The sequence below is a fragment of the Dipodomys spectabilis genome, unplaced genomic scaffold, assembly GCF_019054845.1.
Source record: "Dipodomys spectabilis isolate Male_0828 unplaced genomic scaffold, ASM1905484v1 ptg000043l, whole genome shotgun sequence".
Taxonomy (NCBI): domain Eukaryota; kingdom Metazoa; phylum Chordata; class Mammalia; order Rodentia; family Heteromyidae; genus Dipodomys; species Dipodomys spectabilis.
In genome coordinates, this window is record NW_024870720.1 from 13,479,519 (window position 1) to 13,498,164 (window position 18,646).

Here is an 18,646-nt window from a genome sequence, read left to right on the forward strand (position 1 = left end):
AGTTTGAGTTGGGTTTTTTGAGTAGTAGTTAGTGGAGATTCATTTTGATTTTTTTTTTTTTTTTGGTCACGGAGCCTAAACTCTGGGCCTGGGCTCTGTCCCGCAGCTCTTCAGCTCAAGACTACCACTCTACCACTTGAACCACAGTGCCATTTCCAGCTATTTTTTGTTATCTTGTGCTGAGGAATCGAGCCCAGGGCCTCTTGAATGCAAGGCAAGCACTCTTCCACTGAGCCACCTTCCCAGGCCTAGAGATTCATTTTGAGAGGATGTTTAGGGTTGGGCAGTGCAGTCTCTGACTAACTTATGGGCTGTGAGGAGCTGTAAAAAGGGGTTGTGCTTGTGGACCTTGGGCTTGCCAGTATGGTAAGCAGTGCCACTCTGGAATAGACTGATCACTTTATAAATATGGCAAAGGCCTCTCTACATCCCTCTACAACTGACATATACCCTGCAAGGTAACCATTCTTAAGATAGCATAGTTTAACAATGATCATTTTCATGCTTTTCTGTACATTATTATTACCTGAGATAGATTTTCTATTTCCCTGTTTCCATATTTTTAACTTTCTCTAAATGATATCCAGTATGTATTTTGCAACTTGCTTCTTTTTCTTTTTTTCTTTGTGAACACACTGTACAGAGGGGTTGCAATTACATGGGCAGGTTAATGCGTATATTTCTTATCAAGCATTGCAGCCTCCTCCTTTGTTTACCCTTCACATCCCTTCCCAGCCTCCCCCCCATCCCCCCCCAATCCCCCCCAATCCCCCCCACCTTCTCCACCCCCCCCCCCCCCGCACCAACATTGTAAAGCTCGTTTTCGACATGACAACTTGTACTTCTCATTTTGCAACAGGTCCACCTGTATCCTTAAACGACTTGTTTTTCCCCATCTCCTCTACAAGTTATACTAACATCAAATATAGTGAAAGCAGGGGTTATACTGTGGGGGAGGGACATACAAAGCTACAAAGAGATAATCTTATAAATGCGTTAGAAACAAATGCATGAAAGGAAAAAAAAAACATGAAAATACATATCATTTTCCTAACATCACATTATCTGACCTTTTCCGCTTGACTCATACATATACTAGATATTGCAAATAAGGGAAACCATGGGACCTATGTTTCTTTGGGCCTGGCTTACTTCACTTAATATAATTCTTTCCAAGTTTTTCCATTTCCTAACAAATGGAGCAATGTCATTCTTTCTGATGGAGGCATAGAATTCCATTGTGTATATATACCACATTTTCTTGATCCATTCATCTACTGAGGGGGATCTGGGCTGGTTCCATATCTTAGCTATGGTAAATAATGCTGCAATAAACATAGTTGTGCTGGTAGCTTTAGTGTGGTCTTGTTTGTAAACATTTGGGTAAATGCCCAAAAGTGGGATTGCTGGGTCATAGGGGAGCTCTATGTGAAGTCTTTTCAGGAACCTCCATACTATTTTCCAAAGTGGTTGAACAAGTTTACATTCCCACCAACAATGAAGTAAGGTTCCCTTCTGTCCACATCCCCTCCAGCATCTGTTGTTGTTAGAGTTCTTGATTTTTGTCATTCTAACTGGAGTGAGGTGGTATCTCAATGTTGTTTTGATTTGCATTTCTTTTATGGCTAGGGATGTTGAGCATTTCTTCATGTGTCTATTGGCCATCCTTCTTTCTTCTTCAGAGAAGTTTCTCTTTAAGTCTTTAGCCCACTTATTTATTGGGCAGTTAGTTGTTTCTTTGAGGATTTGTTGTTGGGGGATTTAATTTTTTGAGTTCCAAGTATATTTTAGATATGAGACCCTTGTCTGTTGTATGGCTAGTGAAGATCTTCTCCCAATCCGTGGACTTTCTATTGATTCTTGCTAGCTATGTCATTTGCCCTGCAGAAGCTCTGCAACCTTATGCAATCCTATTTGTCCAACCTTTCTTTGATTTGTTGTGTTTCCAGGTCTCTATTCAGAAAATTTCGGCCTGAGCCAAGGAGACCTAGGGTTTCTCCTATTCCATCCTGTAATGTTTTCAGAGTGTCTGCTTTGACTTCGAGGTCTTTGATCCATTTGGAGTTGATTCTGGTGCAGGGTGATATATAAGGATCTAGCTTTAGTTTTCTACAGGTAGTTAACCAATTTTGCCAGCACCATTTACTGAAGAGGCTGTCTTTCTTCCATTCTATTGTTTTAGCTCCCTTATTGAAGAATAGATGGCTATAGATCTGTAGGTTCATTTCTGGTTTTCAATTCTATTCCATTGGTCCTGAACTCTGTTCTTATGCCAATACCAAGCTGTTTTGATTACTATGGCTTTATAGTAGAGTTTGAAATTTGGTATTGATATTCCTCCAGCAGTGTTCTTTCCGTTGAGGAGTGTTTTTGCTATAAGGGGTCTTTTATTGTTCCATATGAATTTTTGGATTGCCTCTTGTATTTCCTTGAAGAATGAGGTTGGAATTTTGATAGGTATCGCGTTGAATTTGTAGATAGCCTTGGGAAGTATTGCCATTTTCACGATGTTAATCTTTCTAATCCAGGAGCATGGGAGGTTTTGCCATTTTCTAAGTTCTGTTTTAATTTCCTTTTTCAAGATTTTAAAGTTTTCATCATAGAGGTCCTTCACTTCTTTGGTTAAGTTAATTCCTAGGTATTTTATTTTTTGTGGGGCTATTACAAATGGAGTTGCTTTCCTAATTTCAGCCACACTTTTCTCATTGTTGGCATACAGAAAAGCCATTGATTTTGGGGGGTTAAATTTATACCCTGCTACTTTGCCAAAGTTTTGTATCAGCTTGAGTAATTTGGGAGTGGAGTCTATGGGATTCTTTAAATACAAGATCATGTCATCTGCAAAGAGGGAGAGTTTTATTTCTTCTTTCCCTATTTGGATCCCCTTTATGTCTGCATCTTGTCTTATTGCTGTAGCTAGGCCTTCTAATACTAGATTGAAGAGAAGTGGAGAGAGTGGGCATCCTTGTCTTGTTCCTGAGTTAAGAGGATTCATCCACGTGGATGAATCTTATTTATTAGGGCTGTGTAGTGTTCTATTGTATGTATCATCCTTTGTTGATTTTTTTTCTTTATGGACATCCAGGTTGTTTCTAACTTTTTTTTTTTGGTATTATAAACATGGCTTATTATAAATACTCATTTCCCCAACATTCCCATGTACTTTTAAGCTCTAAAATTCACAGAAAATGTGTTATAACCTTTTAGCAATTCATCATTTTGATGAGTTAAATGTAGACAAATGTGAAGAAATTCTTTCACTGAAATAAGAATTTTGGTAGAGAGGTAGAAAAGCTAATTCTCTGAAAGGCTCATTGTTCACTATTCTCCTAAATTCCCATTAAAATGATTTCTCAGGCACCAGCCAAAGAGTTCTCTGCTGCTATCTGGCCTTTCAGGTTTGGATATGACAATGAAGGATGGTGTAGTCTAGAAAGATCGGCTCAGCTGCTCAATGAGACAGGTAAGTCTTTCTAGAATTTGTTCTAAGCAAGATCATAGGAGAAGGGATTACCAGATTATGTACTTTGGAGGCTTTGATGGGTGGAACCACATCTGTCTTTTTTCCCTCTTCCCCCCCCACATCTATCTTTAAGAGCAATTAATTCAGTTGCTTCTGAAGAAAACTTAGTGCTGGGTATCTGCAGGAGATGAGTCAGGCCCTTGTTGGAGCTACTCCTGCTGGCAGCTGGTCACCTGGTCACTGTTGGGACCAGGCAATCTCTGGATTAAAATGGTCCAAAGTATGGAACAGACAAAACATGGGCTGTAGTCTTTGTTCTCATTCCAATCAGGGGGGTGACTCTCCCCACCCACAGAGGCTGGGTACTTCTTCCTCATGAAACCATTAGACCAGCCTCCCTTCCATCTGCCCAAGATTGTACAAAAGAAGATAATAATGAAGCAATCAGCATGTCACAAAGATCTAACTGTTCCCACCAAATACATCAGCTGTAAGGTTTTCAGGTAAGGCCTGGGAAGACTTCATGGGGCATCAAAGAGGAAAAACGAGACTGTGGCTACAAAAAGAAAAAAAAAAGGACATTTAAATGAGGAAGATAAATGGAATCTACCCTACCCAGTTTTGTCTCTTCCATACTGCACCTGACTTTAGGGACCAAAAAGATAGTTTCTTGTGAAGTCATGCCTTTCCTTCTGGAATTGTAAGCATTCCCAATATTGGGCTCACCTGTTTCCCTTGTGAAGTCAGCATCCTTTTAGGTACCTACCACCCTAGGGCGCTCATCACTGCTGAGCTGAGCACACCTCAGTTTTGTACCTGCTGATGCTGCTGGAAAATAAATTTTGAATGTTTCCCCACCCAAAAAAAAGGTCAAAAGTTAAAGTGATTTGTGAAGAAACTTGGTTTTAAGAGTCCCAGGACCAACTTTGTTTTTGTACCCTAAGATACTCATCTTTGTATAAAGCATCCTTTCAAACATTGGAGAATTTGCTTCTTGCTACATGGAGTTATCAGCAAGATAACTGAGGGCTACATCGTTCACGGTGATGGCATTGCTCTTGTAGAAGTTTCTGAGTTTCTCTAGGAACATAATGCCACAAACATTTTCTCTGGCCCTTGGTCCTTTTTATATCTTGATTGTAAGCCTCTTGATTATAAGCATCAGGCCAAAGTCTAAAGAAGTCAATAAATTTACTTCCAGTGGAAATACTACAGAGCTGTTCACCTTGGAATAAAATGCTACTCTGTGCCTTTTTATTGTTAGAAACAATACATGTTGGAAAATTAGGTCTTTGTGAAAGACATTGATACTACTTGAAATGGGGGTGGGGAAGATGCTCAAATATGCTTTCATTCTTCCCAATATTTGCTCAAGGTGTTCTGTGTTTTAATTGCATTCCAAACACAGGAAACTTGCCTTTAGAGCTCAGATTTGAACCACTTCCCTGTTGTGACTTACAAAGGAGTTACTTTGTTTGAAGTCTATGAGTAAAGGGAAAAAGGTTAAGGGTGAGAATAAAGGAAGGGCTTGGCTTAACCACCTGCCTTCCAAGCACAGGGCCCCAAGTTGGAACTCCAGTACTGTCTAAAGAAACAAAGTAAGGGAAATAAAATAAAATTTCCAGTTACACATCTCAATTGTGTGTTTAATTAAGGTCTGGTGTTAGTATTACCTCTTTGGGGTTATATGATTGAGCAATGAACTAAAACAAACATGAAAAAGTTCATTTAATACCATACTGGAAATCTGAAGAGTGACACCAGGGTTAAATTCCCATTCTTGTTCTACTTCTTTTAAAGAATGATATGCACATGAGTCATTTAAATATACTAGATTACAGATGTGTTGTCTATTATAGCTTTTCTTTCTATGATTTGTCAGGCATAGTTTGGCAGCACAAAAACATTCAATAAAAAAATGAGTATATTGAAAAAAATAAGGATAAATATTTGCCAGGTGTGATGATTCATGCCTATAATCCTAACACTTGGGAAAATGAGGCAGGAGATCATAAGTTTAAAGCCTGTATGGGCTACAAAGTAAGGTTCTATCTCAATAAAACAACAACAACATTTATTTTATTTTGTCAGTCGTGGGCTTGGACTCAGAGCCTGGATGCTGTCCCTGAGCAGCTCTTTCATTCAAGGCTAGTTCTCTACTGCTTTGAGCCACAGCTTCACTTCTGTTTTTCTGTGGTTAATTGGAGATAAGAGTCTCACAAAACTTTCCTGGCTTTGAACCACAATCCACAGATCTCAGCCTCCTCAGTAGCTAGGATACAGGCATGAGCCAATAGCATCCAGCAACAACTTATTTTTTTGCTATTTTCATTTCTGATTTCTTTTTTCTTTTTTTTATTAATAAGTTTTTTTTTATTGTGAAAATACTGTACAGAGGAGTTACAATTACATGAGCAAGGTAATGAGTACATATCTTATCAAGCATTGTTGCCTCCTCCTTTACCATCCCTGCCCTCCCAGTGCCCCCCCCCCCCCCCAGCCAAATTGTAAAGTTTGGTTTTTGACATAGTGTCTTGGTACATCTCATTGTTGCAATGGGTCCACCTGTATCCCTATTTATACAATTTATTTTTTCCCTCCCCCTCCACAAATGATACCAACATCAAATACAGTGAAAACAGGGGTTATACCGTGGGGGAGGGACACACAAAGCAACAGAAAAATCATCTTATAAATATGTTAGAAACAATAGCAAGAAAGAAAAAGCATTTGAGTCCTTATCTTGGGGTTCATTTCGCCTAACATCAACTTATCTGACCATTTCTGCTTATATCAGACATATACTAGTTATTGCAAATAAGGGAAACCATGGGACCTATGTTTCTTTGGGCTTGGCATACTTCACTTAATATATTTTTTTTCAAGTCTTTCCATTTCCTAACAAATGGGTCAAATGTCATTCTTTCTGATGGAGGCATAGAATTCCATTGTGTATATATACCACATCTACTGAGGGGCATGGGGTTGGTTCCATATCTTAGCTATAGTAAATAATGCTGCAATAAACATAGTTGTGCTGGTAGCTTTAGTATGGTCCTGTTTGTGATCATTCAGGTAAATGCCCAAAAGTGGGATTGCTGGGTCATAGGGGAGCTCTATGTGGAGTCTTTTGAGGAACCTCCATATTACTTTCCAAAGTAGTTGAACAAGTTGTATTCCTACCAACAAGGCAGTAGGGTTCCCTTCTGGCCCCTTTGATTTCTCTTTGCTTTTCTTTCTTTGTTCCTTCCTTTCTTTCTTTCCTTCTTTCTGTCTTTCTTTTTGTCAGACATGGGGCTTGAATTCTGGGCTTGGGCGCTGTCCTTGAACTCTTCAGCTCAAGATGAGTGCTCTACCACTTGAGCCATAGTGTCACTTCCAGTTTTCTGGTAGTTAATTGGAGATAAGAGTCTCCTGCCAGGGCTGGCTTTGAATCATGATCCTCAGATCTTAGCCTCCCGAGTAGCTAAGATTACAGGTGTGAGCCACTGGTGCCCAGCTTTGTTTCTGATTTCTACATTTTAAAAATTGTGTGTTTTTCCCCCTTTTAAATCAGGTGCAGATTTTATAACAATTTTGGAGAGTGATGCTTCTAAGCCCTACATGGGGAACAATGACTTGACCATGTGGCTTGGGGAGAAGTTGGGTTTCTATACAGACTTTGGCCCAAGCACAAGGGATCACACTTGGGGGTGAGTATACCTTGAACCAGGCTTGAGCACCGTCACGAAAGAGTTGGCTCAGGATTGGAGTAGAGAGCAGAGATGATCATCTTCATCCTGTCACGGTGTCCACTGCATGCGTCTTGGGAAATGGGAAGGCGCTGGGACTATGCATATACCTTAATTTTTAAAGCAGGTTTCCTGTTGCTGGTTATTTCTGACTGAGGTGACAGAGTAGGCCTATCTGACCTACTGCTGTCCTCAGGGAGCTTAGGATCAAGTGTAAAAAAACAGGAGGGGAAGCCGGGCGCTGGTGGCTCCCGCCTGTAATCCTAGCTACTCAGGAGGCTGAGAGCTGAGGATCGCGGTTCAAAGCCAGCCCGGGCAGGAGAGACCGTGAGACTCCTATCTCCAATAAACCACCAGAAAACCGGAAGTGGCGCTGTAGCTCAAGTGGTAGAGCGCTCGCCTTGAGCTGAAGAGCTGAGGGACAGCGCCCAGGCCCAGAGTTCAAGCCCCACGACCGACCAAAAAAAAAAACCAAAAAACAGGAGGGGCTGGGGAGGTGGCTCAGTGGTAGAGCGCTTGCCTTGCATGCCTGAGGCCCTGGGTTCGATTCCTCAGCACCACATAAGCAGAAAAAGCTGGAAGTGGTGCTGTGGCTCAAGTGGTAGAGCACTAGCCTTGAGCTGAAGAGCTGAGGGACAGCGCCCAGGCCCAGAGTTCAGGGCCCACGACCAGACCCCCCCCAAAAAATAAAAAAAATAAAACAGGAATTCACTTGACCTCCATATGCATAGATTATTTATTCTGGATTCTACTGGCCTCAGATGGAAACTATCTGGGAAAAAAATGCCCGGCAAGTTCCACAAAGCAAAAGTTGAATTTCCCACACAGCGATGATTCCATTAATAGTAGAACCAGTTATGCAGATGTTGGCAGTACATTCCCAATGCTTCATTCTCATGCTCCCATACAACTTACTAAAACAAACTTGATGGTGTGCTGAGCAACGCAGCAACACATGCTAACTGACGTGCAGTGAGCTGACGAGCGGACTGCCCCGTGTTTCTGCCACATTCCTGCTCTGGATGCACTTAGGGAAAGGCTGAGTGTGACATGGCAATTTCTAATGTGTTTTCTTTGTCCTGGCTGGAGGACATGATGGGGCTCATGTGGTTTCTTCTCATTCCCTTACAGGATTATGGTGCTGTCAAGATACCCAATTGTGAAATCAGAGCATCACCTTCTTCCGTCACCAGAGGGCGAGATTGCACCAGCCATAACCCTGACTGTTAACATCTCAGACAGCCTGGTGGACTTTGTTGTGACACATTTTGGGAATCACGAGTGGGTGTCTTTGGTTTACTTAAGATTACAACTATTGGGCTGGGAAGGTGGCTCAGTGGTAGAGCGCTTGCCTTGCATGCCTGAGGCCCTGGGTTCCATTCCTCAGCACCACATAAGCAAAAAGAAAAAAGCCGGAAGTGGCACTGTGGCTCAAGTGGTAGAGCGCTAGCCTTGAGCTGAAGAGCTGAGGGACAGTGCCCAGGCCCAGAGTTCAGGCCCCACGACCGGAAAAAAAAAAAAAAAGATTACAACTACTTAAAGACAATAATAATAGTAATGTAAATTAAAAAATAATATATAAATGCTAAGAAATATTAGCATCTAACTTCATTTTTTAATGATAATTTTTTCTTAGATACTTCTTTTCTTACCTTCAAATGATTGTTTTCCCACATTGTAACCATCAGACATAGGAGTCTTTGAGATGCAGGCAGAGATGTGCATTGAGGGGCTGAGGGAGCCAACAATTACTGGCTTGTGTAGTCCGTCTCTTTGTGGGTGATACACCAAATTCATTTCTGCATGCAATCTTCAATCTGTAAAGAGCAAGTACCATTATTGCCCCATTTTACAGATGAATACAAGTGGAAGAGAGCAGTTAGGTGACTTGATATGATCTGAGTCACTATTTTCTGAGGAATCAGGAAATTAAAATAGCACTTTTAATACATAAATGATTTGGACAATATGGTGTCAGTGCTCCTATGGACATGCTAACACATTCCCCAGCAACGCATGGGACATATAAACCTGCCGGCCCTGCCGGCTCCTCCATGTGGGTGGAAAGAATGGGACAGAAAATACTCTTGCTTGGAAATGGGTAGATTCCAAGGAAAAGAGAGAGGGAAAGGTTTGAGAGAAGCCATGTCTAGCTAATTCTTCCCAACTGAACTAATTAGGAAAGTATTCCCTAGTAATAAAGATGGGAAGAGAGACCCGTGATGGTTTTCTAAGTCAATTCCTCTATAAAAAACATGGAGAAATGAAGAAAGAGTCATATCTCCAAGAACAATCAAAAGCACTGACTTAGTACTGACCAGTTCCTTACTAATTGCAACCAAGCCACTACGATATGGTAAAAGCAAAACTAAAAGTATACAATTTATACTCTGCAACATGAAACAAAATGTTAGGTTCTATGTGCTACAAAATAAGCACCAAGCTCCTGCCCACCTTAGTGACAGAGGAGGTCACAGGACTATAAAGTGACTAACAGAATATTAGAAAGACAACAATGGCCTGTGTCTTCTAATCAACAATGGCCTGTGTCTGTTACCTTATTGTTTTGGTTACTTCTTTTTTTTTTTTTTTTTTTTGTCGGTCGTGGGGCTTGAACTCTAGGCCTGGGCGCTGTCCCTCAGCTCTTCAGCTCAAGGCGAGCGCTCTACCACTTGAGCTACAGCGCCACTTCCGGTTTTCTGGTGGTTTATTGGAGATAGGAGTCTCACGGTCTCTCCTGCCCTGGCTGGCTTTGAACCGCGATCCTCAGATCTCAGCCTCCTGAGTAGCTAGGATTACAGGCGTGAGCCACCAGCGCCCGGCTTTGTTTTGGTTACTTCTGTTTTTCTCACACTAATATTGATCTGTGAAAGCATACTGAATATTTTTCTGAAAGAAGATAGAGTATTAGCCATGCAAAAAAAAAACATCTAAATCTGAAAAAAAATGTTTATGTCGCATTATCAGACTCATACCTCTTTAGAAAAAAAGAGTGAGCTGGAAGACAGGTGCTATCGATGGTCCGTATATATTTTTCTGTTGCTAGACACTGGTTGCCTCTCTGATTCCTGTTTAGCTTTCAATTACCTAGGTAACTAATTCCTTATATTGAATTCACTTGGAAACATCTGGAGCATTTCAGTTTTCTTGGCTGGATCATGTCAAATATGATGTCCTATTTTCTACCAAATGGATTGTAAGTCTCCCAAAAGCTTGAAGTATCTGACTAATTATCCTTTTTATGTCTATAGTAATTAGTGTAATAAAAGCAACATGTCCAAACAGTGCTTACATAGAAGGGCCAAGGAGGCTTTCAAAAACAAAACGTTCAAGTTGGGTGCTGGTGGCTCACACCTGTAGTCTTAGTTACTTAGGAAGCTGAGATCTGGGGATTTCAAAGCCAACCCAGGCTGGAAAGTCTGTGAGACTTTTATCTTCAACAAACTACTCAGAAAAAGCCAAGAAGTAGCACGGTGGCTCAGTGGTAGCCTTGAGCAAAAGAAGCTCAGGGTAAGCCCAGGCCCTGAGTTCAAACCCCAGGAACAGCGCGCACACACACACACACACACACACACACACTCACATACACACACACACACACACACACACACACACACACACACACACACACACACCAGTTCAACTGAAGGAGCTGTGTAGATTACATAAGTCTGGTGTGCTCTGTAATTGTTAGGATTTTCCTTCTTACTAGTATTCTGACCTCTTCTGTTTGACAGTTCCTTAACTATAATACTGCTTCAACTGAACAGTTGAACAAGCACTTTATTTAGGATAGTTAATTTAACTTGAATCCAAATTATTTGTGGAGAAAGACCATGCTGTTCTTACTCAGTAGTCACTCTCAGTTCAAGCACTCTATGCTTTATTTGTTGCATAATATTAAAACATTTGGCCAGATAAGAATTGCTTTGGGTTGGTACCCTGAAGATATTCTTTGGGAAACTTAGTTACCTAAGAGTTAGTAAAAATGGTTTTACAACTATAATAAAGAGTACATTTTTGCATTTTTTTTAGAGATGACCTTGACAGGAAACTGCAGGCTATCACTGTTTCAAAACTACTGAGAAATTGTTCGCATCAAGTGGTATTTTTGGGCTATGTCACTTCAGCACCTGGTTCCAGAGATTACATACAGCTCACAGAACATGGCAATGTGAAGGTAACATACTCTTAATAGGATTTCTGGTTGATTAAATAAACTGCCACTTTTTTACTCACCCCACCCCTCCACAGCCTAACAGCATATAATCTGATTATTGACTGCTACATGAAAACCATCACAAAACATATGCTGATTTAAAACATCAGCAATCTGTACTTTGGGCAGGGCTCAGTGTGGTGCTCACCTGACACTGCCATTGTGAACAGATCACAGGTGGTAGGCAGGTGATCTAGGCTTGAGACCATGGTTCCTTTCTCAGGGTATTTGAGCATCCTCCCCTCAGGGTGGCTGGGTTCTAAGAGTGAACATTCCAGAAAATAAAGAAGAACGTGCATTGTTCTGTCTGACCTAGCTCTCTACATCATTTAGTATTGTTGCTCTTTCTATCACCCAATATAATCACATTCAACTGGAAAAAAAAAACCCATAAACCTCATCTCTTGTTGTGCGGAGTCTCATCAATTCATCAACTATATGGGCAGGAGAAGGAAAGTGAGATCGTGTTGTGGTCCTGTTCAGAAAGTACAGTCTACCACATTGTAAAAGTTAGTTTAGGATCTGAGAATAAAATATGATATGAAATGTGCATAAGGAGAATGGCTTGCTCTGAATGAGTCTTTGGCTTTTTGGATCTAAAACAATGGAATTCTTCAGTGTAGCCAGATCTATGCACTGTTTGGAGAAACTGACACAATTTTGTTTTGCTTTTTTAAGAAATCAAATCCTCAAGAAGGCTGGTAAATATACCAAGCATACCAAATACAATCTACTGAGAAACATAATTGTAATATTACTATGCAAATTTCTGGTTCTTTTCATCTTGTTTTTAACTTCATGTCTCAAGATAATAGCTGCAGAGGAGAAAAAAAAAAGCTTATCTATCTTAGGTTTTACTATTTTAACTCTTCTCAGAGTGTAACATTAAAAAGACAGGGGTTTCTGCATGTGGCAGAAAATATAAATGATGGTGGTTTGAGTAAGAGAGGGTGTGTGTGTGTGTGTGTGTGTGTAAAGGCATTGGTTTTCTGGATTTGGTGCTTTTCAGCCACAGCCTCATTCATCCAGGACTCCACTCTCATGGCCTCTACTGCCAGTGATCCAGTCATAGAGAATAATAACATTGATGTTCTAATTTGCAAGACAAGGGAAAAGATAACAAAATGGCCAAAAGCATATGCAAATTATTTTGAAATGAAAAATTCAGAAAGTTGACCTCCAACTCACTTGCTTATGACTGGATTTTTGTCACTTAGCCATGTTTCACTGTTCACAAAGTCAGCAGGTACAGTATTCGGACCTGATGGCTATAGATCCAGCGAATCTGATCCTTGAAAGAAGAGCCAGTACTGGGGAGATGAGTTAGATTCTGAATTCATGGAGAAGGCAGAAGTAGAGTCTTGATGGATTCTGATTTCTGGCTGCAGTTAGTGGGTTTATGATAGTGATATTTATTATTATTGAGAATACATAAGAACAATTTTGCACAGACAATGAACTCAACTGTGAGCTGAGCCTGAGGTGTAGATGGGACCTTAGTGGAAATTTGCATGGTCAGGTGAATGTATGGATCTAGAATTCAGGAAGGTAACCTTAGAAATATGGATCAAGGAGTTGCCAGCATATAGGCAAGTATTGAGACCCTGGAAATAGATAATAGTATTTACAAAGTTAAAGAAGTACAAAAGGAAGACCAAAGAGAATCCCTTCAATTAGTGTGCCATATTGAATACCTGATTCTGGGTACTTTATAAAGAAACGAGGCTTATTTATTTAACTCACATTTGGGGACTAAAAGTGTCAGATCAGTTGGTCTGTCTGTTCAGTCTGTGTCAGACCCCTCACAGCATCGACATGGTGAAGAGCCAAAGGGGAAGCAGCCATATACAAAACAGGCCAAGGGCATGGCGTAACTTCCCTTTTTAATAACGCGCTCCAGTGAGGTGTAACTCCCTCTGTGAGATCAGCATGAATCCTCTTGGAAGGAGTGACTCCATTCACCTAATCACTTTCCATCAGGCCCTGTCTCTTGAAGGGCCTACATTGAGGACCAGGCTAGCATCCCATGACACTTTGGGGGATGCACTCCAGTGACATGTAAACCCCGATAAAGCCATGAATGTTGTTATCATGGGAGATGGTAGTGAGGAAAAAGGAGGTAGGTCATCTGAGGAAGGATCTTGAAGCTCAAGAGTCAGGGAAAATCTGTATAAAATCAGGATGTATTACTTACTTATCATTATGCAACAACTAACCTCAGCCTTACTGTCTTAAGACAGTAATAGTTAATAGTCTATGGATCGACTGAGTGGTCTTCTGTTCTACGGGAGCCCGCTTGGACTGTCAGCGGGCGTCATTGCTATGGCTGGAGAGTGGAGTGTGGCTTCCACTCCTACCTGTCACATGTTGATGCTGGACTTCTGTCTCTACACGGTTTCTCATCATTACTAGCCTAGATGGTGCCTCATTGATCAGCTGTGTGATTTGGGGCTAGTTACTCAACCTTTCTGGGCCTCAGTTTCCTCATGTGAAGTAGAGCTAGTAGTATCTATTGTATTAGTGTTGCTAAAAGGATGATATTTCATCTTTCGTAATAAAAAGTCTGTAAAGTCCTATCAGCTTTATATATTGGATTATGTGTGTATGACTCTATGTACAGAATCAAGATAACAGTATAAAAGATTGTTGGATAAGAATTTTTGCATCTTAATAGGAAGGGCAGTCTTACATTTGTGTGTGTGTGTGTGTGTGTGTGTGTGTGAGAGAGAGAGAGAGAGAGAGAGAGAGATGTTTGAACATGGTGTTAGGGAAGAGACATCTTGTTTGAATTTTTACTTAATCCTTGGTTGGTCTCCATTACCATGTTCAAAAGTGCATTTGAGATTGTCAGTAGATTCTGATATTGCTTTCTCTATTAGGGAGTTTATTAGTGTGGAGAGGAATTTTAATCATACATACTTGGGTGAGCAGATTTTTGTGTTTAAGAAATGAGTGCTTAAATTCTGCGGTCTTAAAGTTTTTATAGCATCCTTTAAAAACCTAATAAAATAAATAAACAGTCATACATACATATAGCTAAATGACTCAAATTTTTATCTCTTTCCAAGGTAAGCCAGAACAATTCTTCTTTTATGCATTTGCCTTTTTCATCATTAACATCTTTTGACTATTATTAACATTTAAAAATTTAATTCTGGGGGGCTGGGAAGGTGGCTCAGTGGTAGAGCACTTGCCTTGCATGCATGAGGCCCTGGGTTCGATTCCTCAGCACCACATAAGCAAAAAGAAAAAAGCCAGAAGTGGCGCTGTGGCTCAAGTGGTAGTGTGCTAGCCTTGAACTGAAGAGCTGAGGGACAGCGCCCAGGCCCAGAGTTCAGGCTCCACGACTGGACCCCTCCCCCCCCCCCCAAAATTAAGTTTTTAAGACTTTTACACTTCCATCATATATACACAAGGACACATGTGACATAAATAATAACAGAGATTCATTGGTACTCATATACCAATCACTGAGCTGTACCCCCCCCCCCAATAAACTCAGAAAAAACAGTAAAGTTTTATTTAATTAAGTTGTAATAGTGAAACTCAGGGTTGGTAAAAAGTCAGGTATATGTTTGCTTGTAGAATATTTAAAAAGAAGACAGCAGATATTTTTCCCATTAGCACAAATAGTTCCATATTTATTGTTTTCCCAATGCAGTACAGAAGAAAACCGTCTCTATTCCCCTTCTCAGATGAGAAATGACCCTGGTTTCAAGCTTTCAGCATGAAAAAGGCTTCTGATTACTCCCCAGATGTGTTTACTTCCGTGATTGAATTGAACAAACACAGCTTGAGCACCTGCAAAACCCAGGCTGTGTGCTAAGTACCAAACAGCCAAAGTGAATTCTGAGTTTCTGTGCTCAAGCAGGGGAAGGGGAAGACATAGAAACTAAACACTGTGGCTCCATGGTGTGGCTGGTGGGTGGATTGACTGGTAAGAAGTGCTCCGTTGTTCTCGCGATAAGAAATTTGTTAAGCTGCAGGAGGGTGCAACCTAAAGTGTAAGAGCCCATTTAGCTGTCTCACTCGCTCTCCAGACCATCTTCATCTCTGTGTTACTGATGTCTAGTTCAGAGATAGAGGGCCAATGAATGAACAAATAATTTGGAACTTAAAAGATCAGTAGGAGACAAGAGAAAATAGCATGCATGCAAGCATATTATCACAATAGCTCACAGCTTTTAAAAATAATATTCAGAATAAAGCATTGTTTTGGGAGTACTTAAAACACTCTCTGCTCTGTGATAGGATATTGACAGCACAGATCAAGACAGATGGTGTGAATACATTATGTATCGGGGGCTGATCAGGTAAGTGTGTAAGCTGTGGCTCAGGTGGTAGAGCACCTGTCTTGAACAAAAAGCTGAGGGACAGCACTCAGACCCTAAGCTCAAACTCCAGTATTGGCATACCCACAAAAATCCTTTGCTGCTTGTGGTTTCTTCATTTTTCCATATGAACTCTTCAAAATAAGAACAATTTGGATAATGTCTATAAAGAATTTCAAATTTCTTGGAGAGCTGAAAGCTCTGAGTCAAAATAGAATATGGATTTTTTTTCTGATACATACAATCTTTTATTTTAGCCTTGTAAGTGTGGCTGAAAACAGCATGTGGTATTTGGGTTTTTAAAGGTAAGAAAGAATTTAGGCATACATGGGGTCCTGAAGAAATCCTGTTAGTAACCAAAATCATAAACATGTGGGAAGCAATTTGTATAGGCAGAATATTCATTAGTATGTAAAAGTAAAGCAAGGTTACTAAGTATATTTATTTAAACTATGTGACTATTCCTTATTCATTTACTAGATTATGAAAGAAATATTTTTAACAGAGTAATGAACGATGTTAATTGTGAGTGTAAAGTGAGACACGAGAAATTGGCCAACCAGTATACCTCATCAGGTTGGGAGAGCACTGGTGATTGACCAGGTTCTTCCTCTACTCATTAGACTTTTTTATATGATAATAAAACCTTTATAAACCATTGCTACTTTTGCTACAGGTTGGGGTATGCGAGAATCTCTCACGCTGAACTGAGTGATTCTGAAATTCAAATGGCCAAATTTAGGATTCCTGATGACCCCATTAATTACAGAGACAACCAGAAAGTGGTCATAGACCACAGAGAGGTTCCCAAGAAAACTCATTTCAATCCCAGGTATGTGTGTTCCTTTATTGTAGTATAAACCACCATGTCCTTTATAGAAACCTAAATATTGCTTCAAAAATGAGCTGAAGATTAGAATACATTCTAGATATTTGTTCCTGGTAAGGGAACCTAAGGCAAAGATTTTAAATTTCTGCTTGGGTTGTAGTTATGGTCCCTCTTTTCTGAAATGGAGACACATGGAGCCCCTTGGGTAAAAAGGTGATGATGTCATCACTATCATCATCATCATCATCATCATTATCATCATCATCACCACCATCACCACCATCACGGCCATCACCAACTCCACCATGATGATAATAGTGAATAGTTAAGTGCCTTTCTGTCCCATATCCTCTTCCAGGTTCATTGTATCCTATCTTAAACCCCCTCAATGAATTGCTAATCCTATTATCCACATTATGTTAATAAGGAAGCTCAGATTAAGGAGTGTGAAGTTCACTGGGGATTTTGTGGCAGAACTGTTTCATCAGCATGATGGGGTTGCTGTTGAGTCTCAGCTCTGGCTCCACACTAGATCCACTTGGACAGCTTTTTGAAAATACTATTGTTTAGCTAGGTGCTGGTAGTTCACGCCTGAAATCCTAACTAATCAGGAGGCTGAGATCTGAGGATCAAGGTTCAACCCAGCTTAGGTAGGAATAAACTACCAAAAAGATCAGAAGTAGAGCTGTGCCTCAAGTGGTAGAGTTCTAGCCTTGAGCAAAAGAAGCTCAGGGACTGTGCCTAGGCCCTGAGTTCAAGCCCAAGGGTCAGCACATGTGTGTGCATGTGCACACACACATACACACACACACACACACACACACACACACACACACACACACCATTGCTTGAACTATATCCCAAACTGATTCATCAAGACCTCCTTTGGTGGAACCTGGGTTTGAGGGTTTTAAAATCTTTTTTGTGTTAGTTCATTTGCAGTTAGAATTGAGACTATGGAGTGTGGATAATTTGTTGCAGATATTCTGTGTAAAATAAAATGGGTTTTAATTTTGTTCAGATTTTAATAGAGGTTATTTATTTGTAGCAAAGCATGATTTGAGGTATGTATTCATTTCACTACCATGGTTGCATGATTAGAAGAATTCTACATAAAACAACATAAGGTTGGGTGCTGGTGCCTTAAGCTAGTAATCCTTGCTACGTAGGAAGATATAATCACTACTTGAATTCTTTAGCTTTTGTAAGGGTATTTTTGGGCATAATAATTGTCCAAATTATTGTTTCAGTGATAGAACAAATGCAAAAAAGTCTTTTTTCCCCATCTTAAAATTTTAGTTTGCTTTTACATATGCATGAATCATTTATGTTATAAGTGATTTTATAAGTTGATTACATCAATCTTGGTTTTATAATAGCTAAGTAAAACTACAACAAATTATGGCTGAACTTTTATACAGGAGGCTATCTTTCTGAAATAGTTTTACATATCAATTATTTCTTTCTTAGGTTTGGATCATATAAAGAAGGACACAATTATGAAAATAATCATCGCTTCCACATGAATACTCCCAAGTATTTTTTATGAACTATTTAAAACAAGAAGTCATTGACTGTGAAAATATAAAAAAAAAATTGTAAGATCAAATGAAAAGATTAATTAAAGTGGGAAGATACAAACAACCTCAATTTTTAAAAAGCATAGAACTATGCAGTAAAAAAGTCAACAATTTATAAAATATATTGCCTAACAAAAGCATTTGTCCAAATCACTTTTCCTAAATTTTTTTCTTTTTTTGGGGGGGGGAGTCTGGTCGTGGAGCCCGAACTCTGGGCCTGGGCGCTGTCCCTCAGCTCTTCAGCTCAAGGCTAGCTCTCTATCACTTGAGCCACAGGGCCACTTCCAGCTTTTTTCTTTTTGCTTATGTGGTGCTGAGGAATCGAACCCAGGGCCTCATGCATGCAAGGCAAGCGCTCTACCACTGAGCCATCTTCCCAGCCCCTTTTCCTAAAATTTTTAAACAAAAAAATAGAATGTGCAGTCATGTAAAAAGTTTATTATTAGATAATTTTTTAAATGACTTATCTTTTAAATTCTGTGAAACAGGAAAT

The 18,646-nt window shown here is 40.1% G+C and overlaps 1 protein-coding gene across 2 annotated transcripts in view; it reads left to right on the forward strand.

Moving 5' to 3' along the window:
* Cwh43 (cell wall biogenesis 43 C-terminal homolog) overlaps positions 1–18,349 on the forward strand; it is a 42,828-nt gene extending 24,479 nt beyond the window's left edge. For both annotated transcript variants that reach the window (XM_042678270.1, XM_042678271.1), the window contains exons 10-16: positions 3,358–3,463; positions 7,020–7,155; positions 8,326–8,475; positions 11,230–11,374; positions 15,665–15,726; positions 16,421–16,576; positions 18,044–18,349. In XM_042678270.1, the coding sequence (XP_042534204.1) occupies positions 3,358–3,463; positions 7,020–7,155; positions 8,326–8,475; positions 11,230–11,374; positions 15,665–15,726; positions 16,421–16,576; positions 18,044–18,122 (834 nt within the window). In that variant the 3' untranslated portion in view covers positions 18,123–18,349. The remainder of the gene's footprint in view (positions 1–3,357; positions 3,464–7,019; positions 7,156–8,325; positions 8,476–11,229; positions 11,375–15,664; positions 15,727–16,420; positions 16,577–18,043) is intronic.
* Positions 18,350–18,646: the final 297 nt, after the last annotated feature.